The following is a 27732-nucleotide window of genomic DNA, read 5'->3' on the forward strand; positions in this document are numbered from 1 at the left end:
AGAGAGATTTTGTTTTCGGATATAATGTTAATGACAAAAGGAAATAGATGAACATGTTTAACAAACTTAAGTAGGAAAGGATGACGTTTAAGTTTGAGAGATGTGTGATTTTTAAGTGGTAAATATAAAACAACGTAACCGTTACACATATTACAAATAAACAGTATTTCAAAACAGATAACATATACTATTTTGTTTGTTTCTGCTTGTATAGTTTCTGGTATTTAATTAATTGAACATATTTGTTTATGAGATTGTGAAAGGTGATACCCACCCCCCTCCCCAACAAAAAAATGATTTTAAGAATTAATTCAGAATAATTTAAAAGTCATATAATCATTACAAATACTGAAAACATAACTCAGATGAAGATATCCATCCATACAGCCATGTTTATTTTAAGTCTGAACGTAATATCAACATAATAACTGCATTCTTTTTTTTTTTACCATATACAAATAATCAACTGAATACAAAAAAGCTACAGAATGACCAAAACTGTAGTCAAACTTTCATATGGATCATGTCATTGGGGCTGTTTTTACACCCTTGTTATTCTGTTTTTGCGATCAACTCTAAATGATTGTTACCAAAATTTGATTAAAATCTGCTTATAAAACACTATTAAAAAATTATATACCGAATTTATATCAGTTAAACAAAAAATGAGAAAGATAAAAAAAAAAAGAAAAAAATATTAATATAACAACTATAAAGCTTAAGGTTATATGCACATAATTCCTCAAATGGGGAATTTTCAATACGTCTTTTTAACTTAATAACATTTGCAATATGACAAATTGATTTTGTTGCAATAATAATAAAAAAATACTGTGACGTATAAATATAAAACGAATTTTAGCCTCAACAATGCAAATTTGCTAAATTTTGAGCATATATAAAAAAAGTTGTTAGAAAAACTAGAGGCTCTTAAGAGCCTGTGTCGCTCACCTTGGTCTATGTGCATATTTTTAAAACAAAGGACACAGATGGATTCATGACAAAATTGTGTTTTGGTGATGGTGATGTGTTTGTAGATCTTACTTTACTGAACATTCTTGCTTCTTACAATTATCTCAATTTATAATGATCTCTTGGCCCATTAGTTACAGAGAAAAAATATTTGGTTAAAATTTACAAAAATTTACAAAATTTACAAAATTATTCAAAATTGACTATAAAGGGCAATAGCTCCTGAAGGGGTCAACTGACCTTTTAGGTCATTTTGACTTATTTGTGGATCTTACTTTGCTGAACATTATTGCTGTTTACAGTTTATCTCTACCTATAATAATATTCAAGATAGTAACCAAAACCTATTGGCCGGGTCACGCCACACATTTTTTAAACTAGATACCCCAATGATGATTGTGGCCAAGTTTGGTTTAATTTGGCCCAGTAGTTTCAGAGGAGAAGATTTTTGTAAAAGATAAGAAAAAATTACGAAAAATTGGTAAAAAATGACTATAAAGGGCAATAACTCCTTAAGGGGTCAACTGACCATTTTAGTCATATAAACTTATTTTTATTTTTTACTTTGCTGAACATTATTGCTGTTTACAGTTTATCTCTACCTATAATAATATTCAAGATAGTAACCAAAACCAGCAAAATTTCCTTAAAAATTTCCAATTCAGGGACAGCAACCAACAACCGGTTGTCAGATTCATCTGAAAATTTCAGGGCAGATAGATCTTTACCTGATAAACAATTTTACACCATGTCAGATTTGCTCTAAATGCTTTGATTTCAGAGTTATGAGCCAAAATCTACATTTTACCCCTATGTTCTATTTTTAGCCATGACGGCCATCTTGGTTGGTTGGCCGGGTCACGCCACACATTTTTTAAACTAAATACCCCAATGATGATTGTGACCAAGTTTGGTTTAATTTGGCCCAGTAGTTTCAGAGAAGATTTTAATAAAAGATAAGAAAAAAATACGAAAAATTGGTAAAAAATGACTATAAAGGGCAATAACTCCTTAAGGGGTCAACTGACCATTTTAGTCATACAAAAACTTATTTGTAGATCTTACTTTGCTGAACATTATTGCTGTTTACAGTTTATCTGTATCTATAATAATATTCAAGATAATAGCAAAAAAACAGTATAATTTCCTAAAATTGCCAATTCAGGGGCAGCAACCCAACAACCGGTTGTCAGATTCGTCTGAAAATTTCAGGGCAGATAGATCTTTACCTGATAAACAATTTTACCCCATGTCAGATTTGCTCTAAATGCTTTGATTTCAGAGTTATGAGCCAAAATCTACATTTAACCCCTATGTTCTTTTTTTAGCCATGACGGCCATCTTGGTTGGTTGGCCGGGTCACGCCACACATTTTTTAAACTAGATACCCCAATGATGATTGTGGCCAAGTTTGGTTTAATTTGGCCCAGTAGTTTCAGAGGAGAAGATTTTTGTAAAAGCTAACGACGGACGACGACGACGGACGACGGACGCCAAGTGATGAGAAAAGCTCACAGGACCATTCTTCTTCTTATTTTTAGCCAAAAATAAGAAGAAGGGTCAAGTGAGTTAAAAATAAGAAGAGGAATGGTCCATTCCAAATCCAAAAGGGTGTTGGAAGTAAAATGAAAACTTTTCTTTGATATATACATGCACGAATGTAGTTCCGAAAGTCAACCTGGTGCCATTTTTACCAAAATGTCTGAAATATGCAGTTCCCTCAGTTGTTTTCCCACTTGCTCCTTTATTCAAAATAGATTTACAAAATTTGAAAATCAGGATACTACAGTTGCCACATATAAATAACTGCTGGCTAATTATGACTACAGAAAATTTTGTTCTAATAGCTGGAATTATATATCAAAGAGTTAATGAAATGATAATTTATCGAAAATTTCAAGAAAGAATCGATAAAGCTTTTTTTATGAAATGGAATTAAAAAAAGAACAAATTTGAGTGGATGCAATTAACAGTAAATAATAAAAGTAAAACAACACCTTTACATCTAACATCACATACTGGATTTACACAATGTTAAAAAATGGACAAAAGTAACAGTAATATTAAATGGAATCCTATTTCAAACTTGGGCTTTGTCGTAGGACAACGGATGGGTTCGTCAACTTTTTTATTTTTAATTTACATATAAAATTAAGAATGGCAATTGGGATCATGTCAAAGAGACAACAATCCGACCAAAGAGCAGAAAACAGCTAAAGGCCACCAGTGGGTCTTCGACACAGCGAGAAACTCCCACGTCCTGAAGCGGACTGAACAAAAATATGTACTAGTTTAGTGACTTATAAAAATAGACTAACAAAGGCCAGAGGCAGTACACTACAATATATACACAAGCTTTATTAAAAATTCGCAGGTTTACAACACAGACAACACAAGCTCTATTGAGCTTTGAAACCATATTGACAAACCTAAAAAGACATAAGTGATAGACATATAAGACATGATATACACGTAAGCATGCAACATGTTAATCATATACTAGAAACAAGCATATCAAGGTTAAACAGCTGAGCATATCCAAATATGAAATGAATAAAATGGCTGTTAGGAACTTGCAACATAGTGACATGTTCTGTCAGGAGTTTATTGGGGTTTCAAATTCTAAAAAAAAAACGGAAGGCACGTGTTTAACTTCATAGAAATACAGCATAAATAGTAATGTTTCAGTGACGTTTTCCTATATTTCTGATGTGTTAGACATGTATAGCATTACCAAAAGCCATAACAAATCATTATTCGCCCGAATGTAGACAAGCAATATATGACTAAATAAGCAACGAGGCACAAACATTATAATTTATTTTGTCATTGTCAGTTTTTACGACTATCCCTTTATAAATTTTCATTAGAATTCGGTACTAGTATTTTTTGCTGTACTCTTTGAGAAGCTATCTTAACATTTGGTTTTATTTAAAAGGAGAACGGGGCATGTTTTTGACTATCATAATTTGGTTTATACGATATAAGACAGATAATTGATTATATCATTTGAATAATTCAGTATAAGGTTTTACAATTGTTTGGCAACAGTTCAAAGAATCAAAACGACAACAGTTGTACAGGTCGACAAGGCAACAAGTCGACAGGTTGACAGTTCGACAGGACCAATCTCAATTTTTATTTGGCAACCATACAAACAACCCTAACGCCAACCTTTTCCTCTCACCTTACCTATTACCCTTACCATATTGTAGCCCTTACCCTTATTCTTACCGTGAGCCAAACCCTGATGATAAACCTTAACCACACCCCTACCTTAACCCAAAACCGTAACCATAACCTAAACCTTGTCCTCACTCCGTAATCCATTACCCAAACCGAAGACCATTCCCTTACCCCGATTTTAACCTTAACAATATCTCCATAACGCAATCGTAACCCTGACCCCAAAAAGGTCATTACTTATATATGCTAACCAAATATTTGTAGGCCAGTTAATCAGTCGATCTGCCGACCTGTCGACTCGTCTACAAAATAAAAAAAAAAACAACAAAACAACAAAACACAAAACACAAAAGTCAAACAAAAAACTATAATTTCAACAAAATGTAATAATTCATAATATTCAACTGCAAATTTATTGTACTTACATTATCTTACAGAAAGTTGAAACACGATGAAGAAGAACATTATCCGTCCTGCGATAATTGTATCCACACTACTGGTTATATTCCTTACAATGGTGACGAGGAAGGTTGGTAGATCAGAAACAGTCACACAGTTGGTACCATTTAATCAGACAAACTTAGAACAAAAGCAACAATTTGCCTCGGATAATTCTCAGGATTCAAGGAGAAATACAAAAAGAAAGGAAACATATCAGGATGTATGGACAAATACAAATAGAAGTCTCACTGTAGTTACAGCATTTTTCAATCTCGGGAAATTTCCGAAAGGCTCAGTTTCAAATATTCGAACACCAGAGTCATACAAAGTTTGGATGTCTGTGTACAAATATCTTAAAAATCCATTGATAATTTATACAGATTCGAAAAAGTTTGCCGAATTTTTTACAGAACTTCGAAACAATTCAGTTCTTATCACACAAATAATAATGCTATCTAGAGATGACCTTTGGTCATTCAACATCAAACCACAAATAGCCAAAATTTATTCCAAACCGGGATACCCAAAGCACTATCCGAATACATACATACCGGATTACACATGTATGACTCATTCAAAGCTGACTCTAGTTGCAAAAGCAATTGATTCAAAACTATTGGTATCAGACTACTATTCTTGGATTGACTTGGGCTATTACCGTGACGTTTCCAGTCGTAAAAAATATTTCTATTTAGAAGTTCCTAGTGATTTTGACAATTCCAAAGTTGGTGTCACTCAAGTTTATAATGTACCTTTAGAGAAAGTTTCCGCAAGATCAATTATACTCGGAAATAAGAATTGGATAGGTGGTGGACTATTTTTAGGAAAACCAGACGTTTTAAAAAAGTTTGAATCTCAGTATAAAAATAGAGTTTTGTATTATTTGTCACAAGAACTAATGAACGTAGAACAACACATACTTTATTCAATGTACACAGCCGAGGAGAGAAAGAAAAATCCAATTACAGTTGAAGTTCAACTATACCTACCAGGGAAACAAAAAGTTATATCCGGTGATCCATGGTTTTATTTAGGATTTTTAATGTATAATGAAAACATCAACACGTCATATCGGTCGTGAATAAACCAAATATCAGGGTATCTCTATGAAAGAGTTGCTTCGTGCATATCCCCCCCCCCCCAGACCTTGTTACCAAAATTTCATTCAAAACTGCTTACAGTACACAATATTCTGAATGAACGGAATGGGAAAAAACAGAAAAAGAGAAAATATAAAGATTAGTTGTATTTCTATATAATTTATTTAAAGCAACCAACAATCAATCAATCAATATAATTTATTCACCAAGGGCGTATTTTAAAACGTCTTCCAACCTGAACTGAAATTTGCAGTATTACAAATTCATGTTGTACGACTGCAAACATGTCTTATCCCGCAATATTCTGTGTATTTACCTGTCCCAATTCAGGAGCCTGTAATTGCTGGAAATCATATTTATTTTTCGTTTATTGTTTTGTACAGGTCGTACTTTTTTATAGATTGAATTGTTTTACATTTGTCATTTCGGGGCTTTTAAAATTAAGTTTAGACTTATACCTCGAATTTGACATAAGAGGTCATCTCAGTACCAACATCTATGACACACAAGACGATTTTAGTTTTGAAATCATCAATTCCCCCCACCTTAGTAGCAATATAACAACTTCGCCTGCAAATGGGATATACATTTCCCAACTCATTCGATATTCAAGAGCTTGCAGCTATTACCCCGACTTTCTAAAACGTCACCAGTGTCTGATCAGAAAGTTGATGAACCAGAGTTATGTCAAAGAACGTCTCGTCCTTTTTCTAAAAAAAGATTATCGGAAGATACTATTAGTAAACTTTGGTGATAAATATTCTGTATCAACTTCACAAACAATTCAACATGATGGTCTTCATAACGTGTAATAGTGTTGTTTTAGTTGACGTCGAAAATTATCAACCTTTACTGTTTAGTCTATTTTTGGTAATATCCTTTTGGCGTGGCTTGGTACTTATGCATCCCGCCGAATTGTAGTTGTGCTGTTGTCCTTTAAAAAAAATCTTATCTTTCTTTTCTTTTTTATTATGGACTATGTCTATATGCCATTTTGACTTTTTCAGTTGACATTTTTGTTTGTTTTAAAGTGATAAATATTATATTACAATATTGATTGCTGTATCCATATCTTAACATTTTTACCTATCAAGTCTGTTAATATTTAGTTTTGTTCACACATTGTTGTCAATATGATAGAATTTGATGCGACTATCATACAAGTGAGAGATTTATCGACTATCATACAAGTGAGAGGTTTAGCGACTATCATACAAGTGAGAGGTTTAGCGGTATAAAACCAGATGATATCGGCAGTTTCTACTTAAGAAGATGACTGTACCAAGTCAGGAATATGACAGTTGTTTCCATTCATTTGATGTGATTGAGCGTACAATTTGCCTCTTGATAAAGGACTTTCCGGTTTGAATTTCCCTTGGTATTTTTTATTATTTTACTTTTATACTGCACTCGTTCTATTTGAGCAGTCAAAATGCGTTGACCGTATATTTCTATGTCATATACAGTCACTGACCTGATATCACTTTTCCTCATGAATATTTAAATAGAAATTGTCGAAATTATGTTTAATTATTCATACGACCTCTTCAACCTGTTCTTGTTTTCAATGTAAACAACGATGCGTCGACTCAAACTTGTTTCTTTTGCAATTTTCGGGAAAACATATTTCACTTTTTAATATTTTTTTGTTTGCAACCTATAAACCATTATGTTTTATGTTTATTGTTGATATTTTAGTCTGCAACGAATTCGTTCACCATTGATTGCGGTAATGATGTACATTTCATCGTGTTTTATATTTCTCCGTCTGTGTGATATGAGGCCTTTTTAAAGGGGGATTTTCCCAATATTTAAATTAAAAAAAATAACATTAGCACAATAAACAGCAATTGAAAATGTTTTTTTCTTTCTTAGATTGCAGTATAAAGTCAATAATAGTGCATTGACTTGACATATCAACGATATAAGGATTCGGACCGAAACGCGGAAAATGCTCGGCACAGCCTCTCATTTCCCCGTTTCTAAGCCTCATCCTTATATCGTTGATATGTCAAGTCAATGCACTTTTATTGTCTATTTATAGCTTATTATGCAGTATGGGTTTTGCCATTTTTGAAGGTCTCATGGTGACCCAAAGTTGTTTACTTCTATGTCATTTGATCTCTGATGAATAGAATATGTATGATATATATCAGTTTTAATCTAACGTCGTACTTAAAACTGACGAGGAAAGGTAACACACGACCACCGAAAGCTTTATTATTGTGAAGCCCAGTTGGTCGTGTGGTCTAGCGGGACGGCTACAGTGCAGGCGATTTGGTGTCACGATATCTCAGTAGCATGGGTTCGAATCCCGGCGAGGGAAGAACAAAACATTTGCGAAAGCAAATTTACAGATCTAACATTGTTGGGATGATGTTTAGACGAGTTGTATATACATAATGTACACAGCCATGTATCACCATCATTGCTGGTGATCCGATGGATAAATCTGTTGTAGAGTTGTCACTGACTCAGACGTACTTATATATATTTAAGGAATGACTGTAATATTTTTTCTGTCTATGAAGAAATAACATAAAAAATGTGGTGCACACTGAATAACGCGCATAGCGGGTTATTTAACAGTGTGCACCACATTTTTTATGTTATTTCGAATAGACAGAAAATATATTACAGTCATTTCTTATAATTTAATTCTAAATTCCATTTTTTAAACCGTAGAAAACCATGAAAAAACGTTGATGACGTTACGGTCACATGACTAAATTATGTCTATGGGCTCATAACAAAATAACGTCAGCCAATCAGAAGACGCGTTACATCCAATATTAAATTATATATATATAAACAAGTCCAAATTGAAAACTACGTTCAAACCTATGATTGGGTTGGACAAAAACCGCAATTTTTATACGTGTAAATGTAAAACAAATTTCGTTGTAGAAGGGTCTAAATACAGCACAAACAACATTTTCCAAAATACCAAAAAAGTGAAAAAGTATATTTAAACAAAACGCATTTGACTAACATATATATATGTACACCCGGTCACCGAAAGCTTTATTTTTGTAGAGCCTAGGGCGCGTCTTTTAATGCCACGATATCTAAGTAGCATGAATTCGAATCCCCGCAAGGGAAGAACAAAATATTTGCTTCAGCAAATTTGCAGATCTAACATTGTTGGACCATGGAAGTATTATATTGTCATTCCATGTTTGGACTGCTATTTAGACGAATTATATATACAGAATATGTTTAGCGTTGTATCACCATCACTGGTGACACAGTACCTGATATATAAAGCATGAGATGGAATATTACAGATCAGCTAAATTATCTTTCGTAGAGGATATTACAAATTCATGTAGGATTCAGTCACGGAAATAATTATATAATAAGTAAGTCTGAACCAGTGAAAACTTCGACAGATTTTATTCATCGAATATATATATAGAAGTCTATAAAAAGGACCAAACAGCAAATTTACTATGTACCGGATCGTCCAGTCTGAATAGACGATACTGTGCAGATAAGAAAAAAATTATATTAGTTCAAAAATTTGCACAACGGTTCTAATATAACATGGTATTATACGAAGATGTTGTTATTAAATCGTGTTGACTTATATTTCGGCTTAATAGCCTTCGTCAGTGTCAATTATTTTAACAATATGTGATATATATATCCGATGGATAAAATCGAAATTTGACTCGTTAGTCTAGATCTTGGCTGCCTTGCTGACCATCTTTGTGATTTGTTTAAAGTGTCTATTTATCTTTTTTGCATGATCTATCATGATGCTATAAAAGGCTCAGACTATAGAAAAATGTGAAACAATTCAAACCAGAAACCAAACATTTACCGACAACCTCTGAATAACAGGCTCCTAACTTTAGCCACACACACACAATATGTTGTTGATAAAAAAATGCTTATGAGCTCTAATCCCTCCTAACCTGCATGGACCAGTGATGTACATTTGTGATAGCACAACCCAAGAACAAAATTTAAACATCAGATGCTAATGACTTAATTCAATAGATCAGTACGAGGTACGACAAATCAACCAACACATAAGCATAAAACAGAAAGAAATCCATTTTACATAAAAATAAGACGCAGTAAAATTGCAAATAAAACACCTATTTCCTTACGGCCTCAATGTATAAAAAACATAATAGGTGACCTTCTATGTCATTTTGTCTCTGATAAATAGGTGTTTTATTTGCAATTCAACAAAACAGAGATTTTTGTCATGAATTCTATTTTTGTCTACAATGCTGGAACACAAACATCAAGGGGAGCGACACAGACTCTTTGGAGCCTCTAGTTATTCTAAATTTGCACTGATTTTTATTTTCGATATATGGCACTTCTCAATCGAAAGTTTTTAGTTATAAGTGAGTATCTAATATAGAATCTAGGACCTTTTGCATCTTATCTTTTTGTGTTTAAAAAATGTATAAAACTTTTACATTGTTTACTTAAATGACTAGATAATTTTTGTTTTTTAAAATTCAGCTTTTAAAAAAATAATGTATGGATGATTACCAGCAATCGATATCATATTAAGTTAACACGATTTTGTTAGAGGTTAAGCCTCGGTCACACCTAAATAGATAGCTCGAACGGATGCCTAATAACGGATAACTTTTTTTCAATCCGTTCATGTCCGTTAGACGTCCGTTCTTATCCGTTAGACGTCCGTCCATATCCGTTGCATGTCCGTTTAGCGTACGTCGACGGATAAAACGTACCCTTAACGGACATGCAACGGATATGGACGGACGTCTAACGGATAAGAACGGACGTCTAACGGACATGAACGGATTGAAAAAAAGTTATCCGTTAGGCATCCATTCGAGCTATCCGTTAAGCCTCGGTCACATCTTACCGGATAACACGAACGGACAAAATTGTTATCCGTTGGGAGTCTGTTGATATACTAACCGAATAAAACGGACGTGTAACGGATGCATAACGGACAGACACCGGATATGCAACGTACGAGAAACGGACACGTACCGGACAGAACGGATGTCGAACGTACATGTATACAACGGACGAGTACCGCATAGCTAGAGGTTTCTCGATTTGCTACGTATCAGGTACGGTTGGTACGTAACACAACCGTTGGTGCTGTTTTGGAGGTATCATTTAATGCATGAGATTATTGTATTCATTATGATAAAAATAAAGAAATCGAATTGCATATCAGCGATAAAAACCTTAATCTTTTATTTTATTACGATTTCACTGCTTCTAGAAAACCTTGATCGTGATTTTATGCGATACCATTTATTTTGTGTAGAAGAGAATGCATCAAACCGTCCTTACTGGAACTGAGTTGCCTCGACCTTCCTATTCTAAATATAGATTTCCATTTCTGTTTGGCTATGTTTTTGTTTTTTGAATATTTAGAAAAAAGATTAGAATTGAAAATGTTTTCTAATACTTAAATATAAATTGGAATAATTAGAAATTATTCATTAATAATATCTCAGGGGCGGATCCAGTCATTTTAAAAAGGGGGGTTCCCAACTCAGATAAAAAAGGTTCCAACTAGATGTCCCAATTCAAATGCATTGATCGGCAAAAAAGGGGGGTTCCAGCCCCGGACCCCCCTGGATCCGCTAATGTATCTTACTGGTGTTTGTATAACTAGTATACGTTATAAATTATAATGGCAAAACTGTGTTCAGAATTATGTTGACTTCGCATTAAAATCAATTTTTATTAATTAAGCTATCTTTTCGATCACTGGAGCAACATTTTTATAAAAAGCAACACACATTGTAAAAATATCGATCTATCTTTTTCCTTATATTTTGTCACTGAACTTTTCGGTGGATGTAATCATTAAAAAATGTTGACTATATAACTTAAAAAATGAATATAAGTCTTATGACACTAACGAAAACAATTTCTTGAGTCGAAATATTTATCTTCACGATATTATTTCATCTTGTTCGTTTATTTTTATTTTGTCATTGTTATTTAACATTAATATTGTAAATATTGTCGCGAGTAAATCTGTGTATTGCACGTGCCTCCGAGTAGTATATATAATCTATGAGGGAAAATGTTAACCAATATCCATCCATTAATCCTTTTGTTGTACATCAATGCTAGAAAAAAACGTCTTACAACACAGCGTATTTTGGTCACTGATAACGGCAATAATTTGACGCTATATTTGCACTAATACAATATGAATATGTCTTTTTAACTCTTCGTAATGAACTACGGAAAATACTATGTTGCTATATAATGTCTGTTGCACCATTTACAACTGATTTATGGCTCAAAATTAAGGATAATTTACATCGGTTGGTAAATGTTTCTAGGTAATTTGTTCAGATTGATATGTACTAGTCCATGATTACGATATGAGCGAAAGCTCTTTTTTTGAGAGCCCAGGTGGTCGTGTGGTCTAGCGGGACGGCTGCAGTGCAGGCGATTTGGTGTCACGATATCACAGTAGCATGGGTTCGAATCCCGGCTAGGGAAGAACCAAAAATTTGCGAATCAAATTTACAGATCTAACATTGTTGGTTGATGTTTAGACGAGTTGTATATACATTATGTACACAGCCATGTATCACCATCATTGATGGCGATCCGATGGATACATCTGTTGTAGAGTTGTCACTGACTCAGACGTACTTATAAAGATAATTATTTTCTGTGACTGTATATTACATTAATTTGTAGGATCCTTTACTATAGATAATTTAGCTGATCTGTAACAATAACATCTTCATGCCTTATATATCATGTACAGTAGTACGCCGCTAGATTAAAACTGACGAGGAAAGGTAACACACGGCCAGCGAAAGCTCTTTTTTGAGAGCCCAGGTGGTCGTGTGGTCTAGCGGGACGGCTGCAGTGCAGGCGATTTGGTGTCACGATATCACAGTAGCATGGGTTCGAATCCCGGCGAGGGAAGAACCAAAAATTTGCGAAAGCAAATTTACAGATCTAACATTGTTGGGTTGATGTTTAGACGAGTTGTATATATATATATATATATGTTACAGTGAATTTGTATAATCAGGGATTATGTAGAATCCCTAAAATTTTCAGGGATTATGTATAATCACTGGTTAGTTTAGGGTTTATATATAATCACTGGTTAGTTTAGAGTTTATATGTAATCACTAAAACTTTCAGGGATTATGTATAATCACTAGAAAAAACGTCAGGGATTATACAGAATAACTGAAATGATACTAAAATATATAACATATTGAAATATCTTAGAAGTTAACCTTCATATATCATAATAATAACCTTAATATTGTAAAAGGTTAGGCATAATTTATTAATATGAAAGACACAAAAATATTGAAATGTTATACACAAAATAATTAAATGATAAGCACAATATAATTAAATGATAAGCAAAATATATATAGAATAATTGATGTTTTGTTTTTAATACCGACTTTATCAGTAATAATATCAAGCGAGCCCTTTTTGATACTGACTGTATCAGTATTAATAATATCAAGCGAGCCCACACGGTCGGGTTGATGAAGTCAGTATGAAAATATTAAATGGCATAATGATTATTCTTTTTATCGTATTGTTTTAGCAATTGTTTTTAGGTTGAGAATATTAAATAAAATGAAATTATCATTAAAACTATTTTTATGCGTACAGTCGTTTTGATAAATGTTCATGTTCTGTATAATATTTTAATATTAAACATTTTATTTACAAACTAAATTTGGATGGCATCGACTATTACACATTTGACCTGATTTTCCACATGCATACCTATCAAATTCACATCTGTTTTTACCACAATGTCAACATTTAAAAAAAAACTTGTCCTCCATATCAAATCAGATTTTACGGCACGTCTCAGAGAAATAGAGTTTTTATCACAAACATCTGAAGGTACAAATTGTAACAATGAAGGGAAATCAGCAATCCAAAACTGATTTCTTGTATTAAAGATCCGAGCAGGATTCCATGCTATATAGCAAGGCGATATCCTTCTTCAGTCTTTTCGTATGACTATTGACCATTAGTTTTTTGGGATCTCCCTTTCCTGTAACCACTAGTGTATTTGGTTTGAGATTTCATCTTTAAAGCTTTTAATTATTGAATGGAACAATATACTATCTTGATTGTTTTATTTTAATGTAGAACAAAATGATGACAAATTTTTCTTTATCATTATTTTGGACGATTATACTTTTTTTATACTTTATTTTCGACGATTTTACTGGCTTTACAGACTAAAAACAGACGACCTGCATCTTGATTTGGTTTTAATTTTTTTTTTCATTATTCTTTTGTTATTGGGGTCAATTTATTTTGTTAAAATACATTGTATTTGTTCATGTTTTCTAAAAACGTACCACAAAAATACAAAACTTTGACATTTTATAATGATATAAAATTATTACGAACAAAATTTATATAGGTTTTAAATTTGTTTTGTAATTTAGTTTCTTTGTGTCTATGTAGTTTCACGGGGAAATAACTCTTAAGTATAAACCTTTCGTACGAACGGTTACTTGCAACGGTTGCTTGAAAGCATAATCGAGTGCACACAATATTGTTTCTTATGAATAAAAGAAGTAACCATATGAAATTAGTCCCAAATTACAGCAAAAAATTCTCAAAATACTTCTGCATATGATTCCTAAAATATTCGTTGATATTAAGTGTATACATCAATAATTTCCAAAAGTTAAATGACGGCTCCCACTTCGTACTACGGTTGGTACGGTTGCAAATCGAGAAACCTCTAATACGGACACCTAACGGAATTATACCGAATAAAACGGATGAACAAGATATACGGAAAAATCAAAGGCGACAATAATAATACATGTAAATCGAATAAATATTCAAATCTTTCTGTGTAACTGGTTTTGGTTTGTTCTACCAAAATTTCGCCAAAGGGCAGTAGTGTCTGACCTGAATAAGAACTGATTTATTGTGAAGACGTGCCTATACTCTAAGATCGATTATGAATAATAAGAATTCATGAAGCTTAAGAAATCTGACATACCAATAATTGGCACTTCTGACGCGAAATTTTCAATTGGCATTTATCCGTTTCAGATCCGTTCATCATCCGTTTTGTCCGTTATACGTCCGATAGAAGTCCGTTTCTCATCCGTTTTATCCGTTAAACTTCGGTAGAAGTCCGTTGGTGAATTTATCTTCCAGACCTCCAATGGATGTATAATGGACACGTAACGGATACAAAACGGAAACGAAACGGACGAGTACCGTACAAAACGGACGCCTAACGGACGTTTTATCCGTTGGACGTCCGTTCAAAGTTTTGATCATGCTCAAAATTTTCCATCGGACAGAACGGACGTCGACGGATAAAACGTACGCTTAACGGACATGCAACGGATATGAACGGACGTCTAACGGATAAGAACGGACGTCTAACGGACATGACCGGATTGAAAAAAAAAATCCGCTAGGCGTCCGTTCGAGCTATCCGGTAAGGTGTAACCGAGGCTTTAAGGTGTGACCGAGGCTTAAAGCCTCATATCATACAGTAAATCATGTCCCATAGAAAATTATAAACCAATTTTTCAACATTCATAATACACCGGCAAGATATATCGGGAAGCTCTCATACTACAGCTAAATTTGTATTCACATCTAAAATATACTTCGAATAACTAGATAAAGTGATGCCCCCGCACTGCACTCTGAAGTAACTGTGTTACAACAAAGTCAATGTACGACTTTCTTTGAGATTTTATTGTGTCTGTGAGATACAATTGATGCACCCGCAGATGCAAAGTGTTATTTCAAAATAACTATAACATTAACCGCTTATACCCAAAAAATGACAAAGACCAACTATCTCCCAAAAGAGTAAATATTATTCTAATATGAAGTGCTTCTTTCGCTTTATGAATAGAGCCATGCTCTAAATCCAATATTAATATTTTTTGCACATGCGTATATTGACTACTGCAGAATAATGAATTTTATCAAATTGGCATGCATTTGATATATTTCATTAACTTAAAACACTTCCAAACTCTTATATGATGCACATATTGTTACTAATTCATTTATTATGACTGTAATGTGTTGCAGTCCGAAATTGACATATTTGACCTTGATACGACAACCGTTCATGCTGGCTGTTCAAAAACTCCTACCTCTGAAAAATCACAGTGCCAGCTGTTTGCTTCTTTACAAACAAAAAAGGAGGTTCATGGAAGAACCTATACACAATCGCTATACCCTTATACACATCGGACATAGAAATTACCATAATTGTCCTAATCAGAATCAATAATTGATGCCAGCTATACTTTATTAAAAAAATCAGAATGTGAATATATATGTTCAAACTCTTTTAGGTCATTTTTTAGTAGCAATAAACAAAAAAACTATGTTAATTGGACATGCTTTGATACTATATATGCCCTTGAATTTTTACTAGATAACATTTTTGTTCGCTTTGGGGATTCCGTATATCGTCAGATTATCGGAATTCCAATGGGGACTAACTGTGCACCACTTATTGCGGACCTCTTTTTGTATTGTTATGAGTTACAATTTATGACAAAAATAAGCAAAGACCCATCAAAACAACATCTGATAAACAAATTTAATAATACTTTTAGATATTTGGATGATATTTTGGCTCTCAATAATGACGACTTCAGTATGTATATTAATGAAATTTATCCTGCTGAACTTACTTTAAATAAAGCTAATACTAACAATGACCACTGCCCTTTCCTCGATCTTGATATCTATATCACTAACGGAAAGCTGAATACTAAAATTTATGATAAAAGGGATGATTTTTCATTTCCTATCGTTAATTATCCGTTTTTAGATGGTGACGTTCCCTTGTCACCATCTTACGGTGTTTATATATCTCAACTTGTACGATTCGCTCGTGTATGTAACAATGTTTTAGATTTTAACGAGAGAAATTTATGTATTACTGAAAAATTATTACACCAGGGTTTTCGATATCACAAACTAGTCAAAACATTTACTAAATTTTATCATCGGTATAAAGACATCATACGTAAATATAGCTCAACATGCAGACTTCTTATACGTTCAGGTATTTCACATCCAATTTTTTATGGAAATATTCTTTATAAAGCACAAAGGTGTCAGTATTCACCTCAGAAACTTAAAAAACCTTTGAATAGACTTATTAAGAAGGGATATAATTACGATACTGTTGTCAAGTCATTAAAGATTGCATATTTTGGCGTTAATATTGAGTCACTGATAAGGTCTTTGCGTCGGAACTAAACACATTTATTCTAAAAACAGTTGTTGGCATGACACGGGTTATGTTCTTCTCATATATGTTATGATGGTATGATACTAAACCCCTAACGGGAAGGATTGTGCCTGGTGTACATATGATGAAATCATAATCTTTCAGTCAGTTTAATTGAAGTCTGGAGCTGGCATGTCAGTTAACTGCTAGTAGTCTGTTGTTATTTATGTATTATTGTCATTTTGTTTATTTTCTTTGGTTACATCTTCTGACATCAGACTCGGACTTCTCTTGAACTGAATTTTAATGTGCGTATTGTTATGCGTTTACTTTTCTACATTGGTTAGAGGTATAGGGGGAGGGTTGAGATCTCACAAACATGTTTAACCCCGCCGCATTTTTGCGCCTGTCCCAAGTCAGGAGCCTCTGGCCTTTGTTAGTCTTGTATTATTTTAATTTTAGTTTCTTGTGTACAATTTGGAAATTAGTATGGCGTTCATTATCACTGAACTAGTATATATTTGTTTAGGGGCCAGCTGAAGAACGCCTCCGGGTGCGGGAATTTCTCGCTACATTGAAGACCTGTTGGTGACCTTCTGCTGTTGTTTTTTATTTGGTCGGGTTGTTGTCTCTTTGACACATTATTTATTGTAGTTTTAACATGGGTAGGCATTATATTCGTGTTATTTTAGCCCTCACTATCGCTCGGGCAAAAATAATCACGAATATAATGCCTACCCATGTTAAAACTACAGTAATGACTTTTCCATATTGATAAAAAAAAATATATATATAGTTCCTTACATGTTTTACATTAATTTCTTTTAAAAAAAGCCATTTGCCAATGTAATAAAAAGAATAACTAATTAAAGAATTCAAATATCGAAAAATATTCAACTCGTGACTGAACAACACTGATAATTAACTCGTGAATTAATGTGTTGTTTGGTCACTCGTTGAATGTTTTTCTCTATTTGAATTCTTCTATTAGTTATTCTATAAGTAAAGACTTTTCCATATTGAGTTATATCAAAACATCATTTCGTAATGTCAAAACCATATTATGTAAAGACAAACTATCATCAAGTAATAATTGAACAACATAACGTATAATTATATTATATTAAGCTGTAGCGTTTCATATTGAATTGTCTTATATTTTGACTTAGTGGAACCGTAATTTATTATTTAGTCCGACATTAGTTAATTGTTTTCTTGCACGAATAAATCATGCATTTAATCCCGCCACATTTCCTAGTACGGTCAGTTTGAACACCTGATAATGCACGTAACATAGTGATCCCGCCACATTTTCTAGTACGGTCAGGTTGAACACGTGATAATGCACATAACATAGTGAGATTTATAACCTATTTCTAAATTCCGGTAAGCACATTTAATCTTGTAAGCCTTAGCCTAATATTTTTCCTATCAACATTTCAATGCGAGCACAATAATGTTCTTCCTGAAATGCTACCAAGATAAGCAGACACTTATAAGTACTGATCGTGTAGTCCAGTTTTAATGTGTGTGTGTGTGGTTTTTTTTTGGGGGGGGGGGGGGGGGGGGGGTATAGGTTCGTAGCCAGACAGAAAAATGTTTTCGCGCAAAAAGTTTATTTAAAGCTTTTCGATGCTATCATCTAATTATTTTTTCTTTCTCAAAGTTGAACTCTATAAGGTATGGGGCAAATCTGGATTCAGAATTAGTTTAGCTCATCTTTCCTAAAACAGGAAAATAATATAGAAAAATGTGAGCTTTGTGAATAACTCCTAAAATGTGGGGTAACCCCTCCATGTGATGACTATCCCTTTTATAAAAAGTACATCTGAAATAGGTTTTTTGTCTAAAAACTTCTCTTTTAGTAAATATGAGCTTATATTTATATTATTTGAAGAAACTTTCCCCAAAGAACTATACATCTATCTGGTACTATATGTTTAGAAAATTAAAAACTTTAATAGCAGGATTTTGCAGTGCATTTTTTTTCATTCCTCAAGAAAGTGCCAAAATAAACGAATTTGTGAAAGAGTTTTGAGAACTTCACCACAGGTAATAATTAAAGTGAACTGAATTAATTGACATGGACAATAGATGGACAATCGATCCTAAAATAATTGGTGCACTAAACTGTGTACCTGAGTGGACCATACAATTAAAACTCAACTGTTAATCAATTTTATCATCCTTTGCAGAAACGAAAAAAGGGCAATGCCAAATCCAGTTAGGTTTCAAATTTTTTAAACCATACGATGTATTTGAATTTCGTTTTTCTAGGGCATTCTATGCCTTAAAAGCATTCCCAGAGGCGGATTTAGGGGGGGGGGGCAGGGTGCCCGGACCCCCCCCCCTTTTTGGGAAAAAAATTGGTTGCTTATGAAGGGAATCATTGAAGCGTGACTGGAGCGGGCCCCCTCTTAGGTCAGTCAGTGGGCCCCCACTTATGAAAATTTCTGGATCCGCCACTGATTCCAGATGCACAGGTTTTTCTGTTCCCAAAGTAAATTTTGAGGTAAAAATACAGCCATTTTAGCTAAAGGATCCACACGAACCTTAAAAGGGCAAGTTCAAATCCCACCATAACTGCCTGGCTAAATCAAAATATTTATAAATGCAAAATAATACGAATTAAAAAATAATACAATTTTTCGCAAATCTGGATTTTTCTATAGAAGACTTGGTTTGGATTGGGATCCCGCTAACATGTTTTACCCCGCCACATTCTGTATGTATGTGCCTGTCCCAAGTCAGGAGCCTGTAATTCAGTGGTTGTCGTTTGTTTATGCGTTACATATTTGTTTTTCGTTCATTTTTTGTACATCAATTAGGGATGACATCAAAAGTTCAATGTAGGATAAAAAACTTAATTCACAGTTTTTTCACTGACCCCCCCCCCCCCCCCCCTCTTAACTTAATTTGGGAAAAATTGATTTACCAATAGGGATATATGTAAAAATCGATTTTAAATATACAATACTTGCAGAATTTAAACCCCCACCCCAAAACTATTTGATTTAAATTTTTTTTATCCTACATTGATCTTTTGATGTCGTCCCTTAGGCCGTTAGTTTTTTTCGTTTGAATTGTTTTACATGGTCATTTCGGGGCCTTTTATAGCTGACTATGCGGCATGGTCTTTTCTCATTGTTGAAGGCCGTACGATGACCTATAGTTGTTAATTTCTGTGTCATTTGGTCTCTTGTAGAGAGTTGTCTCGTTTGCAATCATACCACATCTTCTTTTTTATATTGGTACAAGTTTGTGTCACCAACCAAAAGCGCAAAATGAAAAGATGGGGAGAAAACAACATGACACACAAATCTCATGATGGAAATCTGTGTTCCAACTGTTTATGTGAACTGTATGCTCCAATTTTAAGTCGGAAAACTTCTCATAAATATCTAATTTGATTTGACACACATCATCGTGACCTACAAAAAAAAGTAATTCATATTTAAATATTTGTATCTAGTATAAAATTACCCTTAATGACTCTACTCACAAAACAATCGGGTGGAGTAGGGTATAGAAATAAAGTAACCTTGAACTCTCCAGTCCGACATAATCCGTGCTGATAGGTTGCGTCTGCTATGATATGTGACATAACATACGCGATATTTCTCTTGTCAGACTGAGATATTACATTCAATGTCGCGTTTATGGAGTGTGCTACGTCAAATGTAGTTTTAGAAGAAGACATAGTTTCTTGAGTTTCCTATTAAAAAGACATCCTTTAAAAAGTCCGTTATGAATATAATAATCAAAGTACTGAAGTACTGAACATCGGATGACCGCAGGTTCTTGTGGATGGTCAAAAGCACATGTCACAGAAACAGATCACATCTCTATACCTGAAACTAAGGTGAATTTACAGAGATACATTTTTTTCTGATATAAGTTCGTGCATAAATGATGAATAAAGGACAGGAAATTCAACCGCACCGTAATAACTATTATATTGTAGTGATACAAATCAGTATACCTGGGACTATTATATTAATAAAATAATAGTCCCAGAGTATACACTGGTTTGTTGTTATATATTATATTAGTATTACGGTTGCATGTATATATAATTATCATCTATTTGTATATCATTCTATTCTACTATTCTACTATTCTAACTATAGTGCAGTGCAAGTGCATGGTGGACACTCTTCTGTAAAAATAAATCGATTTATCGAAAATATTGGATATAAGAAGTCATTCATATTTTCCTGCAAAAACAATAACATTTCTAGTTATCGGTCCATACCGGAGTGTCGCAAAACGTTCTTTGAGATATTCTTCCTTAAGGTTTAATACATTTTTTCGGTACGCGTGCATAGATATCATCAATGATTTTATACTTTTAAATATATAACTAACGACAACACATTTTCATATTTTTAATTTGTGTTTTAATAAAAAAAAAATTTTTTTATAGGAGTATCCATTGAAAAAATGAATTTGAAACAAGCGATAAGTAGTTATTTTGCACTAGATAATGACCGCGGATCTATAATTGTTATAGATCGGTTGAAAACCCAAAACTAATTTGCATAGCGATATCAATACATCGAAATTACCTCACGGTCATCGCAATGTAAAAATAACTTTAATATCAAATAATTAGAATATCGAAAAAATATTCAACTCGTGACCGAACAACACTGACATTTAACTAGTAGCGAATTCGTCAATTTACGTGTTGTTAAATCACTAGTTGAATATTTTTTAAACTAAATTCTCCGATTAGTTTATTTCTTCGAAATCAAAGTTATATCAGACGCATTATAAAGAAAGACATTTATATTCATGATTTCAAGGAAAGACTAATCAAGTTTCGGGTCATATGGCTATTCAACTTTCTCGGTTCTTATACATCCATGGCTTTCAATTATTCGGTGCTGGGCGTTCCCAATGAAAGTACATTCAGATAATTGACGCAGTGTTGTTTTATTCAGTTTTGGAATTTTTCAAAGCATATTAATTTGCTAGAAAAAATTGTTCCAAAACGTGTTTTAATGTATAATCACCCAGTAAGAAATCCTTCTTGGCAGGAGGTTTTTAATGCTTGGACCGAACTCCAAACCAAAGTAGCTATTAAGAATGAATATGATTTTATCACATCTAATCTTTGGAATAATAAAAAATTAAAATTGGTAATAAAATCCCTCTGTATAAAAAAATGACTGAAAGGGAGTCTGGCTAATTAATGATTTAATTGATAATGATGGACAATTAATGAATTGGCAAAAATTGAAAAAAAACCCATATAATATTGATACCAACTGTCTTATATTCCAAGGAGTAATGTCAGCTGTGTATTCCTATATGAAAAGTCTTAATATTAAATGTAATCAGCTTATAAAACCTTATGGGCCAATTATAACCTACTATTTCTATATTTATGAAATCTACAAAAGGACCAGCAGACATGTACAATGTTTTATATTAATAACAAATATAACATCCAGGAAAAGTGGTCCTTAATCCTAAATACACATAATATTATTTGGAATAAAATATACAGACTGCCATTTTACATTACTAAAAATTTAAAATAACAGTGGCTCCAATACAGGATTAATCACAGAAATTTTGGGAACTAATAAATTACTCTACAAATTTAAAGTCTCACAAAACAATAAATGCACTTTCTGTACCGACTCAATAGAACCTATAGAACACATATTCTTGACTTGTCCAAAAGTTTTTGATGTTTGGGAAGAACTTAATAAATGGATATACTCAAAAGTCCAAATTGAACTATCACTTAATTAAGATATTGTCTTATTTTGGGATATTAGAGAAAAAAAAACAGAAAAAAACTACATAAGAAAATACTATTAACTAAATATTATATATACAAAACAAAAATGCAATGTGGACAAGTAAATATTGTAGCCCTAAAAAATTATCTTAAAGAAAATTTGTTTACTGAAAAAAATAATATTTTATAAAAAATAAACCATTGCAAATGGCTAGCATACGCCTGCTGGAACCCCTGGCTCCAACTAATAGAATGATTTTATAAGTTAACTTTCACGTAATAACAATATCTACCCAATCCATGCTACCTCAGATTAAGATTTTCAGTACTTTTTAAAAATTATTAGGTCTTTCCACTTTTCGTGGAAAGACCTTTTGTTTTTCTTCTGATTATTTTTTTTTCTTCTGCCGTCTGAGATGCTTTTTTGTCTTACAACATATGGAACGGATATTTTTGGCCAATGGTGTTGTACAGTAATGGGGGTTTCAAAACTCACCCTGTGTGACCGAACAATTATTCTTATAGGAGTTATCTCCCCGCGTCCCCTTTTTCTTGTTATCGCTATAACTCTTAAACTGTAAAAGATTTTAGCAAACTGTTTTCACCAAATTGTTCATCTACTCTTGAGAATGATTTGGTTTATTTTGATTTGAGTGATTGGAAGACAGCTTATGGGAGTTATTTCCCTTTGAAAATTTAAGATAGGCGATTTGTTGGATAAATTCATACGTTATAAGTCGTAGAGGCTTACAGTCTTTTGATATGAAATCCTTGGTCCATTTGAAGGAAATTAAGGTCAAGGTCAAAGGTCAAGGTCATGTTCTAAATTTTGAATTTTGCTTGTTATCGTTATTTAAAAGAAACTGTTACAGTTAATGATATGATTTGTTTGCCAAATTACTGTTTACACAAAGGCGCACTTCAACCTGTTCAGTCGAAGTGTTTTGGTTAACCCTTATAGGAGTTTTCTCCCCTTTTGTATTTGAAATCAGTTTTTCTCCACAACCATACAAATGATTGGCCTGGGGTCTTTTGATTTGAGATCACTGACCTATGACCTTGAATTGAGGTCAAGGTCAAAGGTCAATTTGACGTTCTAGATTTTGACCTGTGCTAAAAATTATTTTCTGTTCATAATAAAACAATTAGGTCTTCTGCATATACATATTAATCTTATTTTTTTATATCACTTTGAAGAACCAAATTACATCAACAAGGAGTGACATTTTCTAACATAGTTTTTTAAATTTCATTCTTACTATCGAGGTTGAAAGACCTTCAATTGTTCTCGGAAGAATTGGTTTTTAATTATTAAGGTCTTTCCTTTTACTAAAGGGAAAGACCTTACTGTATTTCTTCTGATTATTATTATTATTATTATTATTCTTCTTGTTCCGCCAAACTTTGACAAAATTTCCCTCCGTAACCCTAAGACGTGTCGCTTTCATGTTCACACTTTGTATCGGTGTCATGAATACCTATCCGGAACTCACCCTGTGAGTCGAAATATTTTGTCGGTTCGGAGTAATCCCTCCGAAACCCAAAAACCTTGTTATCGTTCCAACACCGTAACCGTAATAGGTAGAAAAAAAATGAAGGGTGAAATTTGTTCAGGACCAGACCCCGGTTCTTCGTTACATTTGGATCGAAAAGATTCAACGACTCATTGGTAGGGTTATGCCCCTTTGAAAATTAACCGGTGTCGGTTGGCCACCAAAACTCAGAAACCGTAAGTCGTAGACACATAGGATCTTCACCAATCATCATCATTTCATGTATCTTTAAAAAATACCTCAAGGTCAAATTTGTATGTTGACCTTGACCTTTGACCTAACACCTTGTTATGAGATAATCTTAGAAACCATTATACTTACAGAAGTTTTAAATAGTGGAAAATGTTTGGGTCATTATGGCGCAACTTTGTTACATTTTGACCAAAGAGATTTGACCTTTCTATAAGGGGCATAACCCCTGTTTTAGGTTTTTGAAAAGACAAAATCAGCTTTTACTATATAACCAAAGGTCCTAGACCCTTAAGGTCTTCAGTAATGGCATTGGGGACCAATGACCTTGACAAAGGTCAAAAGGTCAAAGGTCAAGGTCATGTCCCAGATAGCGAATTTAGTGTTTTTAACCTTATTTAAAGGATTTTTAGTGTGTTTTCGAGCTTTTTAAGGTTGACCTTGACCTTTTCAATACATTCTACGTCTGTTGGAACATGTACTTTACATTAAAAAAGGAAAGACCTCTCAATTGTTCAAGAACAATTGACAGTTTAATTATTTATATTATACGTTTATAGAAGGATTCAAAATATCAACTTTATGTACTTGTCTCGATTTTGCTGATGTACTATGGACCTACTAACTATTATTATTATATATGTAATATGCCAATAAACACATTACGAAAGCAATTATCACCTAGTGCAAAAAGGTATGTGTCAAAAAACTTATAATTTGTACAAAGCTCTTTTGTACACAACATATACAAACTGAAGTTACAGCAACTTACTCGTGAATTGATAATCACAGGCTTAAACTGCTAGTGTTTTCTCATGGATATCATTGTTAATAGTGCTAAGTATCTCTCTATTATAGTCGTAGCTGCTGCACATCTTTTTGTCATATTTCCACAACTACATGTTACAGTCTAATTAATACTGAGCATTGATAAACAAACAGTATAAGAACACAAAAAGACTTTTTAAGGATATAATTTTGGTAAATAAAAGGAGAAAAATAAAATTAGAACAAAAAATTCCCATTTGACCTACATATATAAAAAATGAGACAACTCTCCACAAGAGACCAAAATGACACAGAAATTAACAGCTATAGGTTATCGTACAGCCTTCAACAATGAGCAAAGCATATACCGCGTCAGTTATAAAAGGCTCCGAAATGACAATGTAAAACAAAGTATGTTTATAATTATAATATATAAATATTGCAATTAAGACAGCATATTGACTGTACTTGCATTATCTTACAGGTAGACCATGAAAGATGAAGAAGACCATTATCCGTCCTACGATCTTGGTATCATTGATTTTTGTTTTATTTCTTACAATGGAGGTGCAGAAGGTTAATTATAGATTGACACAGTTTTTACTGAAAAGAAAGGAAACATATCAGGATGTATGGACAAATACAAATAGAAGTCTCACTGTTGTAACAGCTTTTTTCAATCTCGGAAAATTTCCGAAAGGTTCAGTTTCAAATATCCGAACACCGGAGTCATACAAAGTTTGGATGTCTGTGTACAAATATCTTAAAAATCCACTGATAATTTATACCGATTCCAAAATGTTTGCTGAATTTTTTACAGAATTACGAAATAATTCAGCTTTTACCACACAAATAATAATGTTCTCTAGGGATGAACTATGGTCATTCCTCATCAAACCACAAATAGCAAAACTTTATTCCAAACCGGGATACCCAAAGCACTATCCGAATACATACTTACCGGAGTACACATGTATGACTCATTCAAAGCTGACTCTAGTTGCAAAAGCAATTGATTCAAAACTACTGGCATCAGACTACTATTCCTGGATAGACTTGGGCTATTTCCGTGATGTTTCTAGTCGTAAAAAATATTTCTATTTAGAAGTTCCAAATGATTTTGACAATTCAAAAGTTGGTGTTAATCAAGTTTATGATGTACCTTTAAAGAACGTTTCTGCAAGATCTATTATTCTTGGTAATAAAAATTGGATAGGTGGTGGAATATTTTTAGGAAAACCAGACATTTTAAAAAAGTTTGAATCTCAGTATAAAAATAGAGTAATGTATTATTTGTCACTTCAACTTATGAACGTAGAACAACACATACTTTATTCAATGTACACAGCCGAGGAGAGAAAGAAGAATCCCATTACAGTTGAAGTTCAACCGTACCTACCAGTACCAGGGAAACAAACAGTTTTATCCGGTGATCCATGGTTTTACTTAGGATTTTTAATGTATAATGAAAACACTAACGCGTCATATCGGTCATAGCGATCGTGGTCGTGTTGTTGCTTCGATCATGATAATCCGGAATAATAGTTGTTGCTCGAAAGCCTGTATTTCAGTTATTGTAGTTGGTTATTGTATAACAAATTTGTTTTTCGTTTATTAGTTTATAAAAATAAATCAAGCCATCGTTTTATTGTTTGAACTTTTTTACATTTTTACATTTCGGAGCCCTTAATAGTTTACTTCTTGCTGTATGAGTTTTTATAATCAACACTAAAGTAGACAGATAGAAGATATAGTGTATTGCCCGGCAGAAATAATAGATCGTGAAACACCTCTGAAAGTTTAGTAAGACATAATTGTTTCTTGCAATTACAGTTTTCTAGTCTCTTTTATGTCTAGTCGACGTCTAAAATGTTATAGAGTATAGTCTGATATTTTGAATATCAATAATGTGGTCATCTTTAAAAATTTCTTGTTGACCAAACTTTGAGTTTGTGAAAAAAAACTAAGGATTTTCTTATCCCAGGCATAGATTGCCTTAGCCGTATTTAGCACAACTTTTTGGAATTTTGGATCCTCAATGCTGTTCAACTTTGTTCTTGTTTGGATTTATAAATACGCGCGTCTAGTGTACTAAATTATAACCATGGTACCTTTGATAGCTATTTAAACCACAGGGGCGATGCCACTGCTAGTCGACGTTTCGTCCCCGAGAGTATCATCAGCCCAGAAGTCAACATTTCGAAGTTGACATGAATATCAATAATGTGGTCGTATGCATACATTTCCTGTTAACCAAACTTTGAGTTTTTGAAAAAAAACTAAGGATTTTCTTATCCTAGGCATAGATTACCTTAGCCGTATTTAGCACAATTTTTTGGAATTTTCGATCCTCAATGCTCTTCAACTTTGTACTTGTTTGGTTTTATAAATAATTGATATGAGCGTCACTGATGAGTCGTATGCAGACGAAACGCGCGGCTGGCGTACTAAATTATAATCCAGGTACCTATGCCTAAAAAACGTAATAATCATAAATTTTTTTATCAAATATGTTTTGAAAAATACTGAATTGTAACATTTTAAAAATATGTG

The 27732-nt window shown here is 33.2% G+C and overlaps 2 protein-coding genes across 4 annotated transcripts in view; both read left to right on the forward strand.

Moving 5' to 3' along the window:
* Window positions 1–26827, forward strand: part of LOC139517662 (uncharacterized) — a 41486-nt gene extending 14659 nt beyond the window's left edge. For 2 of the 3 annotated variants that reach the window (XM_071308940.1, XM_071308941.1), the window contains exon 2: window positions 4596–6154. In XM_071308940.1, coding sequence (XP_071165041.1) covers window positions 4610–5680 — 1071 coding nt within the window. In that variant the 5' untranslated portion in view covers window positions 4596–4609 and the 3' untranslated portion in view covers window positions 5681–6154. Of the gene's footprint in view, window positions 1–4595; window positions 6155–25633 lie in introns of those variants that run through there. The other variant, XR_011663182.1, reaches the window with a different exon arrangement.
* LOC139517663 (uncharacterized) lies at window positions 25678–26827 on the forward strand. Its single transcript, XM_071308942.1, has one exon. The coding sequence runs from the start codon at window positions 25678–25680 to the stop codon at window positions 26674–26676; it is 999 nt and encodes a 332-aa protein (XP_071165043.1). The 3' UTR covers window positions 26677–26827.
* Window positions 26828–27732: the final 905 nt, after the last annotated feature.

This window comes from Mytilus edulis, chromosome 3 (assembly GCF_963676685.1).
Source record: "Mytilus edulis chromosome 3, xbMytEdul2.2, whole genome shotgun sequence".
In the NCBI taxonomy this organism is placed as follows: domain Eukaryota; kingdom Metazoa; phylum Mollusca; class Bivalvia; order Mytilida; family Mytilidae; genus Mytilus; species Mytilus edulis.

Excerpts from the sequence above, each read along its gene's own strand:
- LOC139517663 (XM_071308942.1), top strand. The coding sequence starts at position 25,678 with ATGAAGAAGACCATTATCCGTCCTACGATCTTGGTATCATTGATTTTT.